Source organism: Ranitomeya imitator, chromosome 2 (assembly GCF_032444005.1).
Source record: "Ranitomeya imitator isolate aRanImi1 chromosome 2, aRanImi1.pri, whole genome shotgun sequence".
In the NCBI taxonomy this organism is placed as follows: Eukaryota; Metazoa; Chordata; class Amphibia; order Anura; family Dendrobatidae; genus Ranitomeya; species Ranitomeya imitator.
The window spans coordinates 809,980,860-810,007,161 of NC_091283.1; the positions used below are offsets into that span (position 1 = coordinate 809,980,860).

Sequence of the window (26,302 nt, forward strand, 5' to 3'; positions counted from 1 at the left end):
CATCCAAAATTAAGGATGGGGCATGTCGAATTTCAGTGTCCAATCCCAGAGAAGTTAAGAGGAATCTAGTAGTGACCTACTCCCTTCTTCCCACTGAGAAGACATGGACGCTCTGCTGAACAGAGTGTGCCTGCGACTGGAGAAGTTGGAACCAGTATCTGTCATTTAGCCAGCCTGACTGATGATTTACTGTAAAGCTCCTAGGACATGTGTACAATGCATCCTTAGACGCCCCCATGTGCTGATTTTACATTTTAGGGTCTTTGTAGCTGTATGGAATGGTGTATCCAGTAAAATAAAAGTGTGCTGCTTATTATACTCTTCCTTTTTTCTTTTTTTTTTTTTACAATGGAATCCCATGGGTTCATCCTCAATTAGCTTTTTTTTTGTGTATGGCTATCATTATCTGACATTAATTTATTAATAAGCTTAATATTAGACTTCTGGTTCAATCCAGGAGCCTTTCCAGAAGTCTCCTTATCACCACAGACAGATTACACCGACAGATAACACCTCTATATACAGGAGATGAGACCGGATTCACACTAGGTAATGTCACAGCTCACCTCCTCCTCCTCCACAATGATTTGTCTAGATTAGAGCATGCTCAGATAATGCTTTTATAAATCTTTAGGTTTTTGTTAAAACCCTGCTGTTGTCTTCGGTCTGGGGAGAACGATTTTGAACTTTGGTATTTTTGGGGGTGTTCAAGATGCGGTTCTGAAACTTGTGGTTGATTGACTTAAATGAGGATGGGTCGGTCGGCCACGGGTTTCAGAGCCGCATCTTGAATATTTTAAAAAATATTGAAGTTCAAGGTCGGTCGTTTTTGACCGAAGACAACAGCAGGGTTAAATGTATGTAGCATAAAATACTAGATAATTTTCTGAGTCAATTTAAGCTTCATTTTAGATAAATTTTCAGGCTCTTTGTCTTGTCACTCAGATCTCTGAACACGCGTTTCATGGAAGAATTATCATCGCTGTTGTGGGGACTGGATCCAGTGTTTCTAGCATTCGCCAAGTTGTACATCAGAGACATTTTGGAACTAAAGGAGTCTCATCAAATACCTGGTAAGTACAGACACATGTTGGGTGTATTAGAAATGTTCCCTTCTCCCTCGGCTGTCACTTATGAAACATATCTAATACACTAGACGTGTTATTTCAGGCCACTTTTTCAGTCTGTGGCGATCACTTATTTCTGGCCACTTTTTTAGCCTGTGGCGATCACTTATTTCTGGCCACTTTTTCAGTCTGTGGCGATCACTTATTTCTGGCCACTTTTTCAGTCTGTGGCGATCACTTATTTCTGGCCACTTTTTCAGTCTGTGGCGATCACTTATTTCTGGCCACTTTTTCAGTCTGTGGCGATCACTTATTTCTGGCCACTTTTTCAGTCTGTGGTGATCACTTATTTCTGGCCACTTTTTCAGTCTGTGGCGATCACATATTTCTGGCCACCTTTTCAGTCTGTGGCAATCACTTATTTCTGGACACTTTTTCAGTCTGTGGCGATCACTTATTTCTGGACACTTTTTTAGTCTGTGGCGATCACTTATTTCTGGCCACTTATTCAGTCTGTGGCGATCACTTATTTCTGGCCACTTTTTCAGTCTGTGGCGATCACTTATTTCTGGCCACTTTTTCAGTCTGCGGCGATCACTTATTTCTGGCCACTTTTTCAGTCTGTGGTGATCACTTATTTCTGGACACTTTTTCAGTCTGTGGCGATCACATATTTCTGGCCACCTTTTTAGTCTGTGGCAATCACTTATTTCTGGACACTTTTTCAGTCTGTGGCGATCACTTATTTCTGGACACTTTTTCAGCCTGTGGTGATCACATATTTCTGGCCACTTTTTCAGTCTGTGGCGATCACTTATTTCTGGACACTTTTTCAGCCTGTGGCGATCACATATTTCTGGCCACTTTTTCAGTCTGTGGCGATCATATATTTCTGACCACTTTTTTAGTCTGTGGCGATCACTTGTTTCTGGCCACTTTTTTAGTCTGTGGCGATCACTATTTTCTGGCCACTTTTTCAGTCTGGCGATCACTAATTTCTGGCCACTTTTTCAGTCTGGCGATTACTTATTTCTGGCTACTTTTTCAGTCTGTGGCGATCACTTATTTCTGGCCACTTTTTCAGTCTGTGGCGATCACATATTTCTGGACACTTTTTCAGTCTGGCGATCACTTATTTCTGGACACTTTTTCAGTCTGGCGATCACTTATTTCAGGCCTGTTTTTCAGTCTGTGACGATCACATATTTCTGGCCACTTTTTCAGCCTGTGGCGATCACATATTTCTGGCCACTTTTTTAGTCTGGCGATCACTTATTTCAGGCCACTTTTTCAGTCTGGCGATCACTTATTTCTGGCCACTTTTTCAGCCTGTGGCGATCACTTATTTCTGGCCACTTTTTCAGTCTGTGGCGATCACATATTTCTGGCCACTTTTTTAGTCTGGCGATCACTTATTTCTGGACACTTTTTCAGTCTGGTGATCACTTATTTCAGGCCTGTTTTTCAGTCTGTGACGATCACATATTTCTGGCCACTTTTTCAGCCTGTGGCGATCACATATTTCAGGCCACTTTTTTAGTCTGGCGATCACTTATTTCAGGCCACTTTTTCAGTCTGGCGATCACTTATTTCAGGCCTCTTTTTCAGTCTGTGGCGATCACTTATTTCTGGCCACTTTTTCAGTCTGTGGCGATCACTTATTTCTGGCCACTTTTTCAGTCTGTGGCGATCACTTATTTCTGGCCACTTTTTCAGCCTGTGGCGATCACTTATTTCAGGCCTCTTTTTCAGTCTGTGGCGATCACTTATTTCAGGCTTTTTCAGTCTGTGGCGATCACTTATTTCAGGCTACTTTTTCAGTCTGTGGCGATCACTTATTTCTGGCCACTTTTTCAGCCTGTGGCGATCACTTATTTCTGGCCACTTTTTCAGCCTGTGGCGATCACTTATTTCTGGCCACTTTTTCAGCCTGTGGCGATCACTTATTTCTGGCCACTTTTTCAGTCTGTGGCGATCACTTATTTCTGGCCACTTTTTCAGTCTGTGGCGATCACTTATTTCTGGCCACTTTTTCAGCCTGTGGCAATCACTTATTTCAGGCCTCTTTTTCAGTCTGTGGCGATCACTTATTTCAGGCTTTTTCAGTCTGTGGCGATCACTTATTTCAGGCTACTTTTTCAGTCTGTGGCGATCACTTATTTCAGGCTACTTTTTCAGTCTGTGGCGATCACTTATTTCTGGCCACTTTTTCAGTCTGTCGAAGTCCCCCGTTGCTGCCATCTTTAATCCTCCTGTGAATCCCAGCCATAGATTGGGCTTCATTTTATATGCGGAAGTATTGTGGTACATGTGATCAAATGTTCAAGTCTCCTAAGGCTTTGTACAGACACAGAATTTTTTTTTTTTTTTTTTTTTTGCTGCAGTCAAGTTTTTCAAGCAGAAGCCTCTTCAGGAAACTCCTTTTTTTTTTGGAGGTGTTTTTCTTTCCCTGAAACAGTTTTAAAAGGTTTTTCCAGAAACGTTGGACAGTGCCTAGGTTTGGAGAGGTTTCCTTCAGGATCCACTTCAAAGAAGTGACCATGCACTTACTTTTTTTTTTTTTTTCCACCAGGAATTTTTCAAAACCTCTTTACAAAAAAACAAAACAAAAACCTTCTCATGTGAACAGTGAAGTGTTTATCGATAGAAATGATATTGGTAGAGCTTTCGAAAAGTTTTTGAAGCCTTTTATAATGAGAATTTTAGAACGGATTCATTCCATGTGCACGTATGAGAAGCCTAAAAATAATAGAATCTAAAAAAGTAATAATTATAAAAATGTAAATTTAACCCCTCTGTGACCTTAGACGTACTATCCCGTCGAGGTGCCCTGGGCTTATCTGACCCTGGACGGGATAGTACGTCATAGCCGATCGGCCGCGCTCACGGGGGGAGCGCGGCCGATCGCGGCCGGGTGTCAGCTGCTTATCGCAGCTGACATCCGGCACTATGTGCCAGGAGCGGTCACGGACCGCCCCCGGCACATTAACCCCTGGCACACCGCGATCAAAGATGATCGCGATGTGCCGGCGGTGCAGGGAAGCACCGCGCAGGGAGGGGGCTCCCTGCGGGCTTCCCTGAGACCCCCGGAGCAACGCGATGTGATCGCGTTGCTGCGAGGGTCTCCTCACCTCCCTCCCTGCTCGAGCCCCGGATCCAAGATGGCCGCGGATCCGGGTCCTGCAGGGAGGGAGGTGGCTTCACAGAGCCTGCTTAGAGCAGGCACTGTGAAGCCTGCAGCGCTGCATGTCAGATCAGTGATCTGACAGAGTGCTGTGCAAACTGTCAGATCACTGATCTGTGATGTCCCCCCCTGGGACAAAGTAAAAAAGTAAAAAAAAATTTTTCCAAATGTGTAAAAAAAATTAAAAAAAATATTCCAAAATAATGAAAAAAAAAAAAAAATATTATTCCCATAAATACATTTCTTCATCTAAATAAAAAAAAAAAACAATAAAAGTACACATATTTAGTATCGCCGCGTCCGTAACGACCCGACCTATAAAACTGTCCCACTAGTTAACCCCTTCAGTAAACACCGTAAGAAAAAAAAAAAAAAAACGAGGCAAAAAACAACGCTTTATTATCATACCGCCGAACAAAAAGTGGAATAACACGCGATCAAAAGGACAGATATAAATAACCATGGTACCGCTGAAAGCGTCATATTGTCCCGCAAAAAAAGAGCCGCCATACAGCATCATCAGCAAAAAAATAAAAAAGTTATAGTCCTGAGAATAAAGCGATGCAAAAATAATTATTTTTTCTGTAAAATAGTTTTTATCGTATAAAAGCACCAAACCATAAAAAAATGATATAAATGAGGTATCGCTGTAATCGTACTGACCCGAAGAATAAAACTGATTTATCAATTTTACCAAACGCGGAACGGTATAAACGCCTCCCCCAATAGAAATTCATGAATAGCTGGCTTTTGGTCATTCTTCCTCACAAAAATCGGAATAAAAAGCGATAAAAAAATGTCACGTGCCCAAAAATGTTTTCAATAAAAACGTCAACTCGTCCCGCAAAAAACAAGACCTCACATGACTCTGTGGACCAAAATATGGAAAAATTATAGCTCTCAAAATGTGGTATTGCAAAAAATATTTTTTGCAATAAAAAGGGTCTTTCAGTGTGTGACGGCTGCCAATCATAAAAATCCGCTAAAAAACTCGCTATAAAAGTAAATCAAACCCCCCTCCATCACCCCCTTAGTTAGGGAAAAATAAAAAAAAATGTATTTATTTCCATTTTCCCATTAGGGCTAGGGTTAGGGCTAGGGTTAGGGCTAGGGCTAGGGTTAGGGCTAGGGTTAGGGCTAGGGCTAGGGTTAGGGCTAGGGTTAGGGCTAGGGTTAGGGCTAGGGTTAGGGCTAGGGCTAGGGTTAGGGCTAGGGTTAGGGCTAGGGTTAGGGCTAGGGTTAGGGCTAGGGTTAGGGCTAGGGCTAGGGTTAGGGTTAGGGTTGGGGCTACAGTTAGGGTTGGGGCTAAAGTTAGGGTTAGGGTTTAGATTACATTTACAGTTGGGAATAGGGTTGGGATTAGGGTTAGGGGTGTGTCAGGGTTAGAGGTGTGGTTAGGGTTACCGTTGGAATTAGGGTTAGGGGTGTGTTTAGATTAGGGTTTCAGTTATAATTGGGGGGTTTCCACTGTTTCGGCACATCAGGGGCTCTCCAAACACGACATGGCGTCCGATCTCAATTCCAGCCAATTCTGCGTTGAAAAAGTAAAACAGTGCTCCTTCCCTTCCGAGCTCTCCTGTGTGCCCAAACAGGGGTTTACCCCAACATATGGGGTATCAGCGTACTCAGGACAAATTGGACAACAACTTTTGTGGACCAATTTCTCCTGTTACCCTTGGGAAAATACAAAACTGGGGGCTAAAAAATAATTTTTGTGGGAAAACAAAAAGATTTTTTATTTTCACGGCTCTGCGTTATAAACTGTAGTGAAACACTTGGGGGTTCAAAGTTCTCACAACACATCTAGATAAGTTCATTGAGGGGTCTAGTTTCCAATATGGGGTCACTTGTGGGGGGTTTCTACTGTTTAGGTACATTAGGGGCTCTGCAAACGCAATGTGACGCCTGCAGACCAATCCATCTAAGTCTGCATTCCAAATGATGCTCCTTCAATTCAGAGCCCTCCCATGCGCCCAAACGGTGGTTCCCCCCCACATATCGGGTATCAGCGTACTCAGGACAAATTGGACAACAACATTTAGGGTCCAATTTCTCCTGCTAACCTTGGAAAAATACAAAACTGGGGGCTAAAATATAATTTTTGTGGAAAAAAAAAATATTTTTTATTTGCATGGCTCTGCGTTATAAACTGTAGTGAAATACTTGGGGGTTCAAAGCTCTCACAACACATCAAGATGAGTTCTTTAGGGGGTCTACTTTCCAAAATGGTGTCACTTGTGGGGGGTTTCTACTGTTTAGGTACATTAGGGGCTCTGCAAACGCAATGTGACGCCTGCAGACCATTCCATCTAAGTCTGCATTCCAAATGGCGCTCCTTCCCTTCCGAACCCTCCCATGCGCCCAAACGGTGGTTCCCCCCACATATGGGGTATCAGCGTACTCAGGACAAATTGGACAACAACTTTTGGGGTCCAATTTCTCCTGTTACCCTAGGGAAAATACAAAACTGGGGGCTAAAAAATAATTTTTGTGGGAAAAAAATTTTGTTTTATTTTTATGGCTCTGCATTATAAACTTCTGTGAAGCCCTTGGTGGGTCAAAGTGCTCACCACACATCCAGATAAGTTCCTTAGGGGGTCTACTTTCCAAAATGGTGTCACTTGTGGGGGGTTTCAATGTTTAGGCACATCAGTGGCTCTCCAAACGCAACATGGCGTCCCATCTCAATTCCTGTCAATTTTGCATTGAAAAGTCAAACGGCGCTCCTTCCCTTCCGAGCTCTCCCATGCGCCCAAACAGTGGTTTACTGCCACATATGGGGTATCAGCGTACTCAGGACAAATTGGACAACAACTTTTTGGGTCCAATTTCTCCTGTTACCCTTGGTAAAATAAAACAAATTGGAGCTGAAGTAAATTTTTTGTGTAAAAAAGTTAAATGTTCATTTTTATTTAAACATTCCAAAAATTCCTATTAAACACCTGAAGGGTTAATAAACTTCTTGAATGTGGTTTTGAGCACCTTGAGGGGTGCAGTTTTTAGAATGGTGTCACACTTGGGCATTTTCTATCATATAGACCCCTCAAAATGACTTCAAATGAGACGTGGTCCCTAAAAAAAAATGGTGTTGTAAAAATGAGAAATTGCTGGTCAACTTTTAACCCTTATAACTCCCTAACAAAAAAAAAAATTGGTTCCAAAATTATTCTGATGTAAAGGAGACATGTGGGAAATGTTACTTATTAAGTATTTTGTGTGACATATCTCTGTGATTTAATTGCATAAAAATTCAAAGTTTGAAAATTGCGAAATTTTCAAAATTTTCGCCAAATTTCCGTTTTTTTCACAAATAAACGCAGGTACTATCAAAGAAATTTTACCACTATCATGAAGTACAATATGTCACGAGAAAACAATGTCAGAATCACCAGGATCCGTTGAAGCGTTTCGGAGTTATAACCTCATAAAGGGACAGTGGTCAGAATTGTAAAAATTGGCCCGGTCATTAACGTGCAAACCACCCTTGGGGGTAAAGGGGTTAAAGATATATTTTTATTATATTAAATATATATATACAGTCATGGCCAAAAGTATTCATACCCCTGCAATTCTGTCAGATAATACTCAGTTTCTTCCTGAAAATGATTGCAATCACAAATTCTTTGGTATTATCATCTTCATTTAATTTGTCTTAAATGAAAAAACACAAAAAGAATTGTCCTAAAGCCATATTGGATATAATTTCACACCAAACATAAAAAAGGGGGTGGACAAAAGTATTGGCACCATTCGAAAAATCATGTGATGCTTCTCTAATTTGTGTAATTAACAGCACCTGTAACTTACCTGTGGCACCTAACAGGTGTTGGCAATAACTAAATCACACTTGCAGCCAGTTGACATGGATTAAGGTTGACTCAACCTCTGTCCTGTGTCCTTGTGTGTACCACATTGAGCATGGAGAAAAGAAAGACGAACAAAGAACTGTCTGAGGACTTGAGAAACCAAATTGTGAGGAAGCATGAGCAATCTCAAGGCTACAAGTCCATCTCCAAAGACCTGAATATTCCTGTGTCTACCGTGCGCAGTGTTATCAAGAAGTTTAAAGCCCATGGCATTGTGGCTAACCTCCCTAGATGTGGACGGAAAAGAAAAATTGACAAGAGATTTCAATGCAAGATTGTGCGGATGTTGGATTAAGAACCTCGACTAACATCCAAACAAGTTCAAGCTGCCCTGCAGTCCGAGGGTACAACAGTGTCAACCCGTACTATCCGTCTGCGTCTGAATGAAAAGGGACTGTATGGTAGGAGACCCAGGAAGACCCCGCTTCTTACCCCGAGACATAAAAAAGCCAGGCTGGAATTTGCCAAAACTTACCTGAAAAAGCCTAAAACGTTTTGGAAGAATGTTATCTGGTCAGATGAGACAAAAGTAGAGCTTTTGGGCAAAGGCATCAACATAGATTTTACAGGAGAAAAAAGAGGCTTTCCGAGAAAAGAACACGGTCCCTACAGTCAAACATGGCGGAGGTTCCCTGATGTTTTGGGGTTGCTTTGCTGCCTCTGGCACTGGACTGCTTGACCGTGTGCATGGCATTATGAAGTCTGAAGACTACCAACAAATTTTGCAGCATAATGTAGGGCCCAGTGTGAGAAAGCTGGGTCTCCCTCAGAGGTCATGGGTCTTCCAGCAGGACAATGACCCAAAACACACTTCAAAAAGCACTAGAAAATGGTTTGAGAGAAAGCACTGGAGACTTCTAAGGTGGCCAGCAATGAGTCCAGACCTGAATCCCATAGAACACGTGTGGGGAGATCTAAAAATGGCAGTTTGGAGAAGGCGCCCTTCAAATATCAGGGACCTGGAGCAGTTTGCCAAAGAAGAATGGTCTAAAATTCCAGCAGAGCATTGTAAGAAACTCATTGATGGTTACCGGAAGCGGTTGGTCGCAGTTATTTTGGCTAAAGGTTGTGCAACCAAGTATTAGGCTGAGGGTGCCAAAACTTTTGTCTGGCCCATTGTTGGAGTTTTGTGTGAAATGATCAATGTTTTGCTTTTAGCTTCATTCTCTTTTGTGTTTTTTCATTCAAGACAAATTAAATGAAGATGATATTACCAAAGAATTTGTGATTGCAATCATTTTCAGGAAGAAACTGAGTATTATCTGACAGAATTGCAGGGGTGTCAATACTTTTGGCCATGACTGTATATATCTTATAATATAATTTCCCTGCCATCACATGCGGAGTGTTTCCAGTTCTTTTTCCAGCAGGCCCTCATAACCGATAATTTTTTTTTTCTTTTGCTTGCAAGCTATATATTTATTCTATTGTGTATTTATATTATATTACATACATTATATATATATATATATATATATATATATATATATATATATATATTATATGTTTATTTATATTATTTCAGGAATCTTTTTCTACAAGGGTCATCCCATCAGACAAGTGGATATATTAGGAACTGTCGTGTCGGTCAGAGAGAAGGACGCGTTCTACAGCTACGGAGGTATTATTGCTGTGTACTGGACGCATCCATACATGTCACGTAATGGTCACTGTTGCTTGGCTGTAACATTGTATCACTGTACAGAATGTAAATCCTACTCTCCTGCAGTAAACACTTAAAGGGAATCCGTCAGCAGGTTTTTGTTATGTAATCTGAGAGCAGCATTGCGTATGGGCTGAGACCCTGATTCCGGTGATCTTACTTGCTGCCATTTGGACACAGTCACAGTTTTCTCTGCTGCAAATCTAGCAGAGCTCGGAATGCTGAGCTGTGTATGACTCTGCCCCCACACCGCTGACTGGCAGCTTTCTGTGTACACTGTACATGGTGGGGGCGGGTACACACAGAGCAGTTGACTAGGAGGCACGAGACGCCTAGTCCTCTACTGATAATCACCTGCTGATAAACCACTAATTTTATCAAAACAGCCAAATACAGTCTAGTAAGTAACACATGACTGGAATCAGGGTCTTGGCCCCTTCATAATACAGCTCTCAGATTTCATATTAAAAATATTATTTGTTCTTAAATCCATACAAGTGTGCTCATATTACCCATGTAGTTGGGTATTTGCTTGCACCAGGTTGTATGCTCATTTAGATTTTGCTATGAGCTTATTCTGTGCCGTTTTTATGCCAGATCGTTTCTACCTCATGTCCTGCCTATAATCAGGATGTTGGCCACCACTCTGGCTATGGCTGTTTACCTGTGGGGATATGTTTATTTTTCTTTTGTTTCCGCTTCTTGACCCTTACAAGTGGCTGGTTAGTCCTGTTATAGTCACATGGGATATTGCTATATGAGCCAGTTAGGTTAGGCATTTGTGTTTACTTCATTATATACGGCTATTCAACCTGTGATGTATTGTTTTTGGTGCTTTTTAAGTATGTTTTAATTGTTGGTGTGTTTTAGATGTGTTAATAAACTATATTATTCGCTATATATTTGTTATTATTTGGATGTGGTGCAGTGATGCTTTTCTCTACATATATTTTTTCTGGTTCTGTTTATTACTGCTTTTTGCACCCTCCTAGTCAATATTATATTTATATAGCTGTGCGCCTTATTTTTATTCTATCATATTACCCATGTGATCTCAGAATGATCGATTTTATTTTAATCATTCCCCCCAGTCTGTCAGTATGGCATTTCATTTTGCATTTATATACGTTCAGCATGGGAACTCATCACTGGCACATTTGCTTCATTACCCAAACAATACACCCTTTCTGATTTCACACTTACTACCCTCCTGCTTGTGGGCCGACGGCCAAACTGCCCCACCCATCCCCTTCGTCCTCCGCTGTCTGCCGCCGACTAATAGATCCGTTTCCTGCACTTTCCTTACTGTTCTAAAAGCTGTATAGTCCTAGCAGAGTGATAAGAATGACTGACAATTTCCCTATGTAGTCCTTAACGAATTAATGATTTATTATTATTATTGAGGGTCACTTTAAAAAATTCTGTAATTGTCAAAGCGACTCCTAATGTGTCCATCACTAGTTACTACGCACAGTTGATATATGGACTGTATTTTGCACCCTCACATTTTGCTTTTATGTGTTTTCTTGTCTTTTTGTGTCTTCTCACTAAGTGGATGACAGCAGCGGAGTTATCAACTGCACATGCTGGAAATCCTCCGGGCCAAAATGTACCTCATCTTCAGGTGAGTCGTCACTTAACAGTCATGGCCGAAAGTGTTGGCACCCTTGAAATTGTTTCTCCCTGAAAATTATTGCAATTACACATGTTTTGTTATACACAGGTTTATCTCCTTTGTGTATTGGAACAACACAAAAAAATAGAGGGGAAAAGGCAAATTGGATATAATTTCACATAAAATCCCAAAAAATGGTCCAGTCAAAATTTTTGGCACTTTTCCAAAATTGTGGGTAAACAACTTTGTTTCAAGCATGTGATGCTCGTTCAATCTCACCTGTGGCAAGTAACAGGTATGGGTACTATGAAAATCACACCTGAAACAAGATAACAAGGGGAGAAGTTGGCTCAATCTTTGCATTATGTGACTGTGTGTGCCACACTAAGCATGGAGAGCAGAAAGAGGAGAAGAGAACTGTCTGAGGACTCGAGAACCAAAATTATTGAACAATCTCAATGTTACAAGACGATCTCTAGATAAATAAGCAATAAATAAGTTTGTCCCACTATGTTCCATTTCTCCATTCTTGCTTCCAGGGTTGTAGCATTTTTTAGGATTCCTGTTCAAATGTAATCCGCATCAAAAAGATGCATTTCTGCGACAGAAATCGACATGCGACCGATTTAAACAAAAAACAATTCTATACAGTCTCCGACCAAAAGAACATGGCAGCATGGGGCTGAGATTGAATTATCACTCATCCAAGTTGCTGCTACTCTGATATTTTTTTGCCTAAAATCTGCACTAAAAACGCAAGGTGTAAAGCAGAAACTCTCCAAGGTGAAACTATCGGTGCGGTCTGCATCACTTGTTGCTTGCCTTCGTAGAAATGGCCTTCGCATTTATAAAACAGTTTCCCTATCCATCCTACTAAGCAAAACAGCGGGATGTTTGCACTTCGCTTTATGTTTCTTTAGTCAAAGAAGTTCCTTGATAAAGTTTATGTGCTTGCTATGGTTTGTATCGATTCAAGAAGCGAGGTCAATGCTGGGAAGTGCAAGCTGGAAAACAGAGAAGAAGAACGGCTTATTAACATGGTGGAGACACAGGATCTTACTGCGGGGACACCAGCCTAGTTTGTGCACTTTAAGACATAGACAAGTGCCAGCAATAGCTTCGCTTATGTAGCGTACTTTGTGCACTTTAAGACACAGACAAGTGCCAGCAATATCTTCGCTTATGTAGCGTACTTTGTGCACTTTAAGACACAGACAAGTGCCAGCAATATCTTCGCTTATGTAGCGTACTTTGTGCACTTTAAGACACAGACAAGTGGCAGCAATATCTTCGCTAATGTAGCGTACTTTGTGCACTTTAAGACACAGACAAGTGGCAGCAATAGCTTCGCTTATGTAGCGTACTTTGTGCACTTTAAGACACAGACAAGTGGCAGCAATATCTTCGCTTATGTAGCGTACTTTGTGCACTTTAAGACACAGACAAGTGGCAGCAATATCTTCGCTTATGTAGCGTACTTTGTGCACTTTAAGACACAGACAAGTGCCAGCAATATCTTCGCTAATGTAGCGTACTTTGTGCACTTTAAGACACAGACAAGTGGCAGCAATAGCTTCGCTTATGTAGCGTACTTTGTGCACTTTAAGACACAGACAAGTGGCAGCAATATCTTCGCTTATGTAGCGTACTTTGTGCACTTTAAGACACAGACAAGTGCCAGCAATATCTTCGCTTACGTGACTTGTCTAAAATTGCTGACGCACATGTCGCCTCAGCCTTACGGGAACACATTCTCATGATATACCGAGCCCCCAGATTCACCATCCGTGGGATCATGGAAAGTCCTTCTAAAATCCACAATTTTTTTAAATTTTTTTTTACAAATTCTGAAGTTCTGCTGCCTTACATACTGTTGCACCACGTTTCAGTCTCTTCCATGGGACCATAATTTTCTCGGACATAGCGAGAGCCCATACAGTCTGAAATTGTGCAGATTATTGCGCCAGTGTCTAAAGAATACCCGATAAGTAGTGCACTAAACTATAGGACTATAGGTCCCCAAATCCTAGAAGCCACTGCAGACCACTAGGCTCCTGTGCCGATAATAAGCGTCCATATATCATACAGAAGAACGATGCCGCCCCCTACTGGCAGCAGTCAGTACAAATAGTCATGTCTGACTACTGGGTTTACACTACAGAACGTTCATTATGTAAGGGTAGAGGAACACAACCATTTTCTCTTTTCTCTCCATCCAAGAAAAACAGTCTGATTATGCTGATCAGAGTTTAAGCAGTTTTGTCTGAGATGGAGAGAAAAAAAAAACCCCTCACCCCCTCCATTCTGTCAGTCTGTGAAAATCAGACTGGACTCTGATGGCATGCGACTGCAAAGTCGATTTTTATCCGACACCTGGATCAAAATTAGATAGGTCACCGGTTGTTTTTCTTTTTTTTATGTTTGTTTTATTTCATTTTTTTTCCACGGACCGCTTAGACCAAGTAAAAAAACCTCAGACATGTGCACAGTGCCATAGAGTATCATGGATATGCGTGCTATCGGTGAAAATCACGCGTAGCCCTCATCTGAGATGAGCAGTCAGGTGCAAAAGGTACCACCGAAAAGCTGTGTGCGGGAGACGGGGGTGGATTGTACAATCTGCCATGTCGCTTAGAATTACTAACAATATAATATTATTTGCCCATTTTTTTCCCAGAAAAATCCCAAAAGTTCCCAGCAGCCCCCAAAAGAGAGAGGATTTAGACTATAATGGCTTATGTTCCAATTTATACTGATTTTATTATTTTAATCCTTATGGACAGTGATTTACAAATACATCAGTGTCCATACAGATGAAAATCATAAAATCCGAACACTTGAAAAACGGGAAAATTAAAAAAAAAAATAACAATAAAATATATAATATATACAGTATATTAAAAAAAAATATCATTTACAATTTTTCTAGTTTTTGTTTTTTTTACTGAAACCCTATATTATTATATTTTTTTTGATTCTAAAACATGGCATTTTCTCAGGTTTTTTATTTATATCAATGGAAACCTAACATGAGATGACTTCATTGCTGCCCTCCAGGGGGTATGTGTGTCATTTTACCCCCCTAAGCCCTCCTCTTATACTGCCCAGCCCCTCTCCTCCGTATCTGTGTCAGTGATAAGTTTTTATCCCTTTTTTCGACAGTAATAAATTCCCGTCCTATAGGGTCAATGCAACTGTTCTCCTGTTGTTTGAGCCAATAATATCCCTGTAACCGCCATGTCTGCGGTACGGCATGCCTTGGGGCCCATTTTGATTTGTGGCATTAAAAGTTGTGTGTGACCAAAGTAATTCATGGAGTCCTATCTGCTAGAACTATAATTACATGAGGCCATTGCAAAAGTCTCAGACCCTTAGAAATCAATGTAATTATCAGTTTAATTAAGAAAATAGGACGATCCTAGGTGCCGGTAATGCTCAGCATGTAGAAAACGGAGGCGGATGGGGTCACGGAGGCGGATGGGGTCATGCAGGCGGATGGGGTCATGCAGGCGGATGGGGCCATAGAGGCGGATGGGGTCACGGAGCCGGATGGGGTCATGGAGGCTGATGGGACCATGGAGACGGATGGGGTCACGGAGGCGGATGGGGTCACGGAGGTGGATGGGGTCACGGAGGTGGATGGGGTCACGGAGGCGGATGGGGTCACGGAGGGGGATGGGGCCATGGAGGCGGATGGGGCCATGGAGGCGGATGGGGCCATGGAGGCGGATGGGGCCATGGAGGCGGATGGGGCCATGGAGGCGGATGGGGTCACGGAGGCGGATGAGGTCATGGAGGCGGATTGGGTCATGGAGGCGGATGGGGTCACGGAGGCGGATGGGGTCACGGAGGCGGATGGGGTCACGGAGGCGGATGGGGTCACGGAGGCGGATGGGGTCATGCAGGCGGATGGGGCCATAGAGGCGGATGGGGTCACGGAGCCGGATGGGGTCACGGAGGCTGATGGGACCATGGAGACGGATGGGGTCACGGAGGCGGATGGGGTCACGGAGGCGGATGGGGTCACGGAGGCGGATGGGGTCACTGAGGTGGATGGGGTCACGGAGGTGGATGGGGTCACGGAGGTGGATGGGGTCACGGAGGTGGATGGGGTCACGGAGGCGGATGGGGTCACGGAGGGGGATGGGGTCACGGAGGCGGATGGGGTCACGGAGGCGGATGGGGCCATGGAGGCGGATGGGGCCATGGAGGCGGATGGGGCCATGGAGGCGGATGGGGTCACGGAGGCGGATGGGGTCACGGAGGCGGATGGGGTCACGGAGGCGGATGGGGTCACTGAGGTGGATGGGGTCACGGAGGTGGATGGGGTCACGGAGGTGGATGGGGTCACGGAGGTGGATGGGGTCACGGAGGTGGATGGGGTCACGGAGGTGGATGGGGTCACGGAGGGGGATGGGGTCACGGAGGCGGATGGGGCCACGGAGGCGGATGGGGCCACGGAGGCGGATGGGGCCACGGAGGCGGATGGGGCCATGGAGGCGGATGGGGCCATGGAGGCGGATGGGGCCATGGAGGCGGATGGGGCCATGGAGGCGGATGGGGTCACGGAGGCGGATGAGGTCACGGAGGCGGATTGGGTCATGGAGGCGGATTGGGTCATGGAGGCGGATGGGGTCACGCAGGCGGATGGGGTCACGGAGGCGGATGGGGTCACGGAGGCGGATGGGGTCATGCAGGCGGATGGGGCCATAGAGGCGGATGGGGTCACGGAGCCGGATGGGGTCACGGAGGCGGATGGGACCATGGAGACGGATGGGGTCACGGAGGCGGATGGGGTCACGGAGGTGGATGGGGTCACGGAGGCGGATGGGGTCACGGAGGGGGATGGAGCCATGGAGGCGGATGGGGCCATGGAGGCGGATGGGGCCATGGAGGCGGATGGGGCCATGGAGGCGGATGGGGCCATGGAGGCGGATTGGGTCATGGAGGCGGATGGGGCCATGGAGGCGGATGGGGCCATGGAGGCGGATGGGGCCATGGAGGCGGATGGGGCCATGGAGGCGGATTGGGTCAAGGAGGCGGATGGGGTCACGGAGGGGGATGGGGCCATGGAGGCGGATGGGGCCATGGAGGCGGATGGGGCCATGGAGGCGGATGGGGCCATGGAGGCGGATTGGGTCATGGAGGCGGATGGGGTCACGGAGGCGGATGGGGTCACGGAGGCGGATGGGGTCAAGGAGGCGGATGGGGTCACGGAGGCGGATGGGGTCACGGAGGCGGATGGGGTCACGGAGGTGGACAGGTCTGTGTTATGTCTGCAATCGGGCAGAAGACTTACCCTTCATCCTGTCCATTGGTTTTTAGATGAGCAGAAAAGTACATCCGAAGCCAAGGATCTGGATGGATTGATACAAGAGCTGTACAGACACGAGAGCAAGAAAGCCAAGATGGAGATTGGTGATGTGATCAGAGTTCGGGGTTATATCAAGGTCTTTAGAAATCAGAGAGAGGTCGTCGCCTCAACATTTTGTAAGTAAAGTCATATTTGTAGAAAAAAAAATCTTATATAAAAAGGTGCAATTAATATTGGGCTACTTAACGAGAGGGAGCAAAAAAACCAAGTAAATTCCAAGCGCTCCGGATTTATAAGGAGCCGTGCGCCTTCTATTACAGTTAGTGCAATTCCCTGAACTAACCCCTCCGGTTTATTAAAATAAAAGGCCATGATTAATAAATGGAGCAATCACAGTAAATGTGTATAAAGAATTACATAAACATGCTGACCGCAGCTTCTCTCCATCATGCTTTACACTGCAGCAGTTATCCATTGTAAGTTCACCGGGATCGTATCGCTGTAACGTCTAAGCAAAAAAATTACCAATGAGAAAACCCATTAACGGGGGGGATTTATAATGAAATCCATTGTTATTTTAGATAAAGTGGATGACCCCACCCTGGATGTGCAGATCACGCGGATGCTGGACCTCCCGCACCTCTACAGAAATGTCTATGACAAGCCCTTTGTGGTCCCCGACCACCTGACGGATCCATCGCATGGACGCTCGTAAGTTTTCTGACCTCTAAGTAGGATTTTGCCTTCCTACGAGTCGTCTCGGCCGCCTCCAAGCATCATTACACTCACAAGGGTTTTCAGATCCCGGTGTAAGATTCATATGGCTAAAAAATAATTAGTCACCCACCGCCCCTGTACTGCTGGTTACAGGGAATCGCTCAGGTGTCTGTGGGGCGTGGAGGGTGAAACTCGTGCACTGGAAAATGGTCTAAAGTCTGATACAGAGTCACTCCGGATTAGTAGAGACCTTATATCAATCACCATTATAGTACGCACTGCAGGGAATTGGGCAGTGGTCTCCAACATTAAAAGCTAGACATGATGATCGCCGGACGTGATGTGTGATGATGGTTAGATATTACTACGTGGTGTGTGATGATTGCCATACAATGATTGATAGATGTGATAATTGCCAGGTCATGTGTGATGATGGCTAGATGTGATGATCGCCAGGTTATGTGTGATGATGGCTAGATGTGATGATCGCCAGGTCATGTGTGATGATGGCTAGATGTGATGATCGCCAGGTCATGTGTGATGATGGCTAGATGTGATGATCGCCAGGTCATGTGTGATGATGGCTAGATGTGATGATCGCCAGGTTATGTGTGATGATGGCTAGATGTGATGATCGCCAGGTTATGTGTGATGATGGCTAGATGTGATGATCGCCAGGTCATGTGTGATGATGGCTAGATGTGATGATCGCCAGGTCATGTGTGATGATGGCTAGATGTGATGATCGCCAGGTCATGTGTGATGATGGCTAGATGTGATGATTGCCAGGTGATGTGTGATGATCGCTAGATGTGATGATCGCCAGGTCATGTGTGATGATGGCTAGATGTGGTGATCGCCAGGTTATGTGTGATGATCGCTATATTCGATGATTGGTAGGTGATCTCTGATGATCGCCAGATGTAATGATCACTAGGCGGTTGGGTGATGATGGTCACTAGATGTTATGTATGGGGATTGCCAGCTGGTGTGTGATGATCGATAAATGTGATGATTGCCAGGTGATGATCGCTAGATGTGATGATGCCTAGATGTGATGATTGCCAAGTGATGTGTGATGATCGCTATATTCGATGATTGGTAGGTGATCTGTGATGATCGCCAGATGTAATGATGACTAGGCGGTTGGGTGATGGTCACTAGATGTTATGTATGGGGATTGCCAGCTGGTGTGTGATGATCACTAGACGTGATGATGTCTAGATGTAATGGTTGTCAGGTAATGTGTGATGATTACTAAATGTGATGATTAACAGGTGTTGATCGCTAGATTTGATGATCGCTGGGTTATGATAATCACCAGGTGATGTTTGATGATCGCTAGATGTGTTGATCGCCAGATGGTTCCATTGTTAAAAAAGGATTTTCCTCTCATTGCTGTCTCCTCTTCTTACACCAGACACGAGGACGTGTTGTCACATTCTGGTCTCGTTTTACAGCTGAGTGAAAAAATAAAGGAGTTTCTGGATGAAAATCAAATTTCTAATTTTTACCAACGCGAATTGGAAAGTGTGCCATCCTTACTGTCCACTGCCACCAAACCAAGCCAGAAGTCAGAGGTGAGGGGCCGGTGTGTGCCTGTCATACGTACCACACTGCTTGTGCTGAAGAATGGTTTCATTGATGTGACCACACAGATAATGGGTTCTCTTTAACGTAGGAGCGGTCATTAATATATAATCTGTTATAAAGACACGTATTGGAAGTAAGAAGATGTATAATGGGGCTGCTAGATAAATATTGCAGATACTGTACCGCGGGTAATGGCGGCTGACACTTTTCATATAATAAAGAATTGGCGTTATTATTATTATGATTATTATTGTTTTTCTTTGCTTCTGGATTTTGTACAATTTGCTGGTGACATCTACATTGCTCTCTGTTATCAGGAGGGTTCGAGCGTTACATCCAAAGAAATCCATAATGTATTCAAAGAAGCCATACATCTACTTCTGGAAAAGGGCATGGTGTACCTGAAAGGCCAGCAGACAGGCGTGTACCAGGTCAGAGACCGGACCAGGGATGAGCGGCAGGGCCGGTTTATATTGTGCTTGGCTTATGATCTGGTCGTCATGATGGATGACGATAAAATACATTGGTGATAGGATGATCCATGAAGGAGCAGAATTAAAGGGAATGCGTTACAGAGGACCTGGCACTTGATCAAAAGTGACCGGTTTTACCTTCCCCTTTAAAAAATAAAATCAACCATGCGGTCCCAGAGGTTTCGGCCTTTTTATTTGGCACTCATTTTTATGGTCTTTCCAAGGGGCGAGGCTCACTGGATCCTCTGGGGCGTGTCCGATTACTCTGCATTATTACCCTGTGGGCACCGCCCTCCGGATAAAGACCCTAAAAATCAGCACTAAATAGAAAAAAAAAGGCCCATATCTCGAGAACAGCATGGCAGATAAAAAAAAAACCCTGAATACTTCAGGGAGAAGCTGGAATAAAATTAGGGCAAAATCTGTCCACTTTTCAGCTGATGAGACATCATCCTCTTTAAATATAACTTTTATGGCTTGTTAGACAAGCTAAGATGGAAATATAATAAACATATACCCTGCTGTAAGTACGTAAAATGTAATTGTGCATACAAATAACTCTGGGTACTTAGTAAACACTGATTTTGTCTGTTTAGTGGCCAGTGTGAACATGCCCCTACCCATTGTATATATACCAACGTATATTCCAGTTCATTTCTTTCGGTGAACCTTGTCCTGAGAGTCTGATCTGTGGCATCTGGCCACGTGATCTCTCCACCTGATCTCTAGGACGAGAATTTTCCGTCCCAGTCATAAATGATGAAGCGGTCTTCAACTGCAACAGAAAATATTTTTCCATTGATAGCAGGACTGATTGTGACATGGAAAGAATGCCTTTACATACGTTAACGGTGACCTTGTTAATTTCAAACTGAAACTTTTATAAACTTTCATTCCTGCATTAATTTTCAGACGCCCCAATATGCAGGTCCCAGTCTGATCCAAGTTTCAGATTTTTCTTTTGTGGGAGTGTCTGTGCCAGTAATATAGGCTGGGTGTGAGCTCTGTGTGTATCCAGGGTGCTATTTGAGCACAGCTTCTATCCTGAAACATAACACCTCATCATTTGCATTCCTTTTTTTCTTTTAAACGGATTTATCTGCCCTCCCTAAGACTGTATATGCTTTCTTCCCTCTACACACTGCAGACATCAATATATAACCCCTGTAGGGTGCACAATTTTGGCCTGCTCTTCTTTCATTGTCTATGGGACCCTCGATCTTCAGATCATGGGGTTCTCAGACAACCAATTATTAAACTCCTAAATTCAAACGCAAATTATTTAACCTCTGACATCGGCAATATTTAGATTATTTTTTTTTATATTTTTGTTGTTAAATATGAAGATCTTACTACTGTATGTAATAAAATTTACATTCCATGCAGGTAACTGATCAGGACAATGAGTTACATAAGCTAGCGCTGAGCATCATCCAGGAGGATTGCCGGAGGCAGAGACGTAAGTGACGATTTCTGCCCCATTTTCGGAGTCCTGTTTGAGTCAATTTGCTGAGATGTTTACACAGAAAGAGGCGGCTGCCATTGCCAAACATAGATGTCATCACCACCTGCTGGTCATTAGTAGGTATTACAGAGCAAATTGGAGGAGGAATATTTCTTGTATTAATGTAGCAGGAGCTCATGTGTTTTGGCATTAATTACTAGATGAAGGGTCTTTTAGCCTTAAAGATAACCTGTCATCAGCATTAACCCCTATTTCTGCAAAATCATGCAAAAAAAAAAAATAGATAAAAAATTTCTTGTTTTCTGAATTCTTGTTTACACTAAATAGAATAAATGGAAAAAATGGCCGACTACAAATGCATCTTCATAAAAAAAGTTATGTGGCTCATATTTATCACTTATCTGCTGGTTGTTAGTGGCGAGTGTTCCTGATGTGTAGCTTGTTTGTTTTTTAATTATATAATACAGTATGTGTCCAATCACAATGTGTTTTAACTACATATTTGCCTTTTTTGTTCAACATTTGTATTGATTTTTATAAATTACAGTGTATTTATATTTGTTATTCAAGATGTTTCCCAAGAGGTTAGAAAAGATGTCTGTGGGGACGCTGCAGCATTTTTTGTATTGTTCAGTCTTTTCCCTGCCAATGGGGCGTCCGCAGGAACCCGAGTTGCAGGATGAACGTCCTCTTGCCGCTTTTCCACGCCTGGCAGATTGTGTGATTGTCGGGTCCAGCAACAGAGTTGCCGATTTTCTATTTAGTGCGTAATTCTTATTGAGCGTTCCGTAGATGGCGAAGGAGAAGACAGAAACGGTAATAAGCTGCTTCTGTCTTCTTCTTAGGGTCATCGGCTGATAGCCAGGGACTCGACCTTTAGGTGGAAAAAGCCAGGAGTGTTAATGCAGAGACATTGCTGCAGGCTGGGGACCCATTCAAAAGACCGTGGTTAGGAAGGGGTTAAAAGGGTCGTCCCAAAATAATTCACATAACCACTGGGTAGGTGACAAACGTATATTCTGTGGGTGTCCGACCAATAATGAGAAGTCGGGTCCTAAAAAAAATTCAAGGTGTGACTGAAGCATCAGTGAGCATGTGCGACCATCTTCCATTGATGAAGCCGTGGTCGCACATGCTCACTAACACTTCTCTCGCACACAGGATTTTGGGTTCTCTGCTGTTGGGATCAGTGTGGGGGGTGGGGATTTTTTATACATGTCTCCTGATTAATTAATATGTCCTCTCCTTTTTCTTTAGATGCTGATAAAGGCTGCCATTTTCTCCACATACTGAACTGCGTGCGACAGACCTTTGGTTCCTGCATCAGTCAAACCGTACTGCAGCGCGTCGTCGACGCTCTCGAAAGGAACAGCGACATTATCAGCACCATGGAAAAATATTACACATCCTTCTGATGAAGGAGACATAATGCCATGCAGTGGCAGAACCACAGTGCGATGGGCTCTGAGGACGCACATCCAGTCGAAATTTGCAATGGCGTCGGCGGACCCCTCACTGGCACGGGCCCAGCCACAACCTCAATCGTTGCGCCCCTGATGCCATGTACCCGAATGGGAAGAAATGAAATTTGGCCTTCATCCAACCATGCACCTGTCGGATTGGACATAACTGATATAGGACTTCCATTGTATGGGAATTCGGATTTTTTTTTTTGTCTGTTTTCTTAAGATATTGTACTTTTGTTATACAGGTGCAGCCCTGGTAATGGAGGCTGGCGGTAATCACTGCAGTAATGATAGGCTGCAGGATCCGATAGTGAAGGCGGCTCTTGTCCTAAAAGACTCATTTGTAACCATGGATAACCATATTCTATCTGTAATAATATATAAATATAATAGTCATTTTTATCTATCTACATTATATGGACAGAAGTATTAGGACTCTTCCACGTTGCCCTTACAGGAGCTTTTATGATCTATATCCAAAAGTGATTAATGGCTTTAGTAGCTATAATAGCGCTCGCTCTTCTGGGAAGGCTTTCTACGAGATTTTGGAGGCTTCTGTGGGAATTTTTACCCATTCATCCAGAAGAGCATTTGTGAGGTCAGACCCTGATGTTGGGGAGAGGCCGGGCTCCAGAGTCCAGCGGCGGCAGCTTTACACCACTCCATCCATCGCTTGGCGTTGTGCTTGGTGGTGTAAGGCTTGAGTACTGCTGCTCGCCCATGGAAACCCATAATATGAAGCTAGGGTATGTGCACACTGGAATACAAGTATTTATTAAAAAGGGCAAGTTAGATCTCAAAGATCATCTTTTGTCTTTCTAACTATCCCATGATAAACTTTACATAAGTGATTAATATAAAATCCACCAGACACTTTATAACAGATCAGTTGTTTTAATATGTCCCACAAATCATGTAAAACGTTAACATATAAAAAAGAAGCCTTGTGATATTTTGTGTAAAGATCTATAGATAGTGGAATGGGTGAATGCTCAGTATCTGACTAGTTCTGTATCCAGATGTTCTCATCATCTTCTTCTCCCTCCTGTACTATTCAGCGTTCTGCATTTCATCTCCTGGGAAAATGACAAGTCAATTGTTATAAAAATGCCAAAATAAAGAATTAATAGCAATGCCCTAATATTCCCAGAATTTTTTTTCTTTTACCCATAGAAATGATTCAGAAATTATCTGCGGAGATGGCAGATTCTACACTGACCCATCGGACTCCGGTGCCTACAGGAATGCCCCTTTGGATAAGGGGAGTGATGCCAATATTAGTACTTTAAGACATTACTCCAGAGGTGTCAAACTGCATTCCTCGAGGGCTGCAAACAGGTCATGTTTTCAGGATTTCCTTGTATTGCACAGGTGATAATTTAATCACCTGCACAGAATGATTCCAGCACCTTGTGCAATGCAAAGGAAATCTTGAAAACATGCATGGTCTGAGGTCCTCGAGGAATGAAGTTTGACACCTCTGCATTACTCTCAAGGCCTTTGAGGCATTTTCCCATAGTAAGTAAAAAAAAAAAGTGACCAAACATTTTGGTTAATTTTTTTATATGTTGTAGGCCCTTTAATTCTGTGCAGATCAGTGAGGGTCAGAGCCAAACAGCCCAAAATTAATAATGAAACCCAATTATTGCAAAAATGCAGGTTGTTGGTACAGATGCAGCTAGAACCTCTGCACCTAATATAGTTTTCCCTCTTTTAAAGCCACTTCAGTTCAGATCTGCATTTCCTTACCATTTTTACTGCAGGGGTGGTAATATTTTGTCACGGCGATGTCATCTGGAAGAGAAGAACATAATAATTATACCAGACACAGCTGTATAATTATATCAGCCATAAAGATGGAAATGCATGGAGAGAACATTGATGCAGCAATAAATCGCTGTGCTTTACTGCACCCACCACTAGGGGGAGCTAGCCGCCAATGGAGTTATCTAGCTGCAACTGAACTGTGTAAATCTGTCTGCAGTGAGCGCCCCCTAGTGGTAAATAAGCTCACAATTTAAGACATGTCAACTATCAGACTAATCTGTGCCTTAGCAAATTACTGTACCTGCAGATGGTATTGTATTTGTATGGGTCTGTGTAATAATGAAAAAAATATATCTACAAAACTAATATCTACAATAACTTTATTTCAAAACCAAAAACAGGATTAAAAACTAGCACAACACCCAAAAACTCTATTGTTTGGGAATGGGTAAAAAATATAATAATAAACCTGGTCTATAGAATACAGGGCAATAGGTGGGAGTAGGATAAAGAAACCCTATATGTCCCTAGATGCTCCCTGCCTGTCAGCGGAGGTTGGCACCCTCTTGGACGCAATATGGCGCCCCCGCTCCTCGACGGCTAGCCCTAAAAACCCTTCAAGTCCCTAGAATGATGTGGGAATACTCTAGCTGATAATACCTCTCAATACCTCATAACCAGGACCCACACAAGAGACTACACAAACCACAAAAACAAACCAGGTGGTAAATCACCAATAGACAACTTAGGAAACCCGATCTGCCCATACCAGGCCCTATAGGTGTATAGATGTCTAACTAGCCTATATAATGGCTATTACACCCTCCAAAAACCCTAACCGGTAACACCTGCCTGACAGCGGAGGTTGGCACCCTCTTGAACGCAAAATGGCGCCCCCGCTCCTCGGCGGCTGTCCCTGCTGACCCTTACAAGATCCTAAAAAAAGGGGGGTCCTGACAATAATAGTGTCTATGGGGCTAGTCCAGTGTGCCCTACCAGACTACCCCTATTCCTAGGTCAGATCAAAAAACAAAAACCAAGGTGATACAAGCACACAATAATCTAAATAAGCATACTTGTTTGTGGCCCACTATAGTATTTACAGATATTGACACAAACAGGGTAGGTATAACCACTTCCACCACTGCTGTGCCTGCCATGCCTGCAACCAGGCACAGCATTTATCTCTGATGTGACTTTAGCACACGGACTTCGATTTACCCATATGCCTCCTGAGGAACCACATCATGGGGGGGAAACGCGTAGAGGCGAGACCTGAACACAGATAAGTGCTTCAGGCTTTTAATTGTTTCTTTGGTATTTCACCGGTTGTTTATTTATAATCGGGGCTCCTTTTGAATATATGTATACCAGTTGCATTTTACTATCGGTATTATGAGACCCTTCTATTTAAGCTAAGGTTGCGGCTATAAGTATTTTGGAAATAACTCTTGCTGGGGGGTGGTGGAAGTGGTTATACCTACCCTGTTTGTGTCAATATCTGTAAATACTATAGTGGGCCACAAACAAGTATGCTTATTTAGATTATTCTGTGCTTGTATCACCTTGGTTTTTGTTTTTTGATCTGACCTAGGAATAGGGGTAGTCTGGTAGGGCACACTGGACTAGCCCCATAGACACTATTATTGTCAGGACCCCCCTTTTTTTAGGATCTTGTAAGGGTCAGCAGGGACAGCCGCCGAGGAGCGGGGGCGCCATTTTGCGTTCAAGAGGGTGCCAACCTCCGCTGTCAGGCAGGTGTTACCGGTTAGGGTTTTTGGAGGGTGTAATAGCCATTATATAGGCTAGTTAGACATCTATACACCTATAGGGCCTGGTATGGTCAGATCGGGTTTCCTAAGTTGTCTATTGGTGATTTACCACCTGGTTTGTTTTTGTGGTTTGTGTAGTCTCTTGTGTGGGTCCTGGTTATGAGGTATTGAGAGGTATTATCAGCTAGAGTATTCCCACATAATTCTAGGGACTTGAAGGGTTTTTAGGGCTAGCCGTCGAGGAGCGGGGGCGCCATATTGCGTCCAAGAGGGTGCCAACCTCCGCTGACAGGCAGGGAGCATCTAGGGACATATAGGGTTTCTTTATCCTACTCCCACC

At 43.6% G+C, this 26,302-nt stretch overlaps 2 protein-coding genes across 5 annotated transcripts in view; one reads left to right on the forward strand and one right to left on the reverse strand.

Annotated features, from left to right (window-relative positions):
- Positions 1-23,564, forward strand: part of STN1 (STN1 subunit of CST complex) — a 51,020-nt gene extending 27,456 nt beyond the window's left edge. For 2 of the 4 annotated variants that reach the window (XM_069753848.1, XM_069753850.1), the window contains exons 2-10: positions 946-1,073; positions 9,643-9,738; positions 11,333-11,404; positions 16,721-16,885; positions 17,291-17,420; positions 18,847-19,006; positions 19,337-19,450; positions 20,879-20,951; positions 22,215-23,564. In XM_069753848.1, coding sequence (XP_069609949.1) covers positions 965-1,073; positions 9,643-9,738; positions 11,333-11,404; positions 16,721-16,885; positions 17,291-17,420; positions 18,847-19,006; positions 19,337-19,450; positions 20,879-20,951; positions 22,215-22,372 — 1,077 coding nt within the window. In that variant the 5' untranslated portion in view covers positions 946-964 and the 3' untranslated portion in view covers positions 22,373-23,564. Of the gene's footprint in view, positions 1-455; positions 550-945; positions 1,074-9,642; positions 9,739-11,332; positions 11,405-16,720; positions 16,886-17,290; positions 17,421-18,846; positions 19,007-19,336; positions 19,451-20,878; positions 21,074-22,214 lie in introns of those variants that run through there. The other 2 variants (XM_069753849.1, XR_011318536.1) reach the window with 2 other exon arrangements.
- LOC138665893 (alpha-2-macroglobulin-like) overlaps positions 23,298-26,302 on the reverse strand; it is a 60,616-nt gene continuing 57,611 nt past the window's right edge. Inside the window, exons 35-36 of the mRNA XM_069753837.1 lie at positions 24,173-24,217; positions 23,298-23,499 (exon numbers count right to left, since the gene is read on the reverse strand). Of these exons, the coding sequence (XP_069609938.1) occupies positions 23,474-23,499; positions 24,173-24,217 (71 nt within the window). The 3' untranslated portion in view covers positions 23,298-23,473. The remainder of the gene's footprint in view (positions 23,500-24,172; positions 24,218-26,302) is intronic.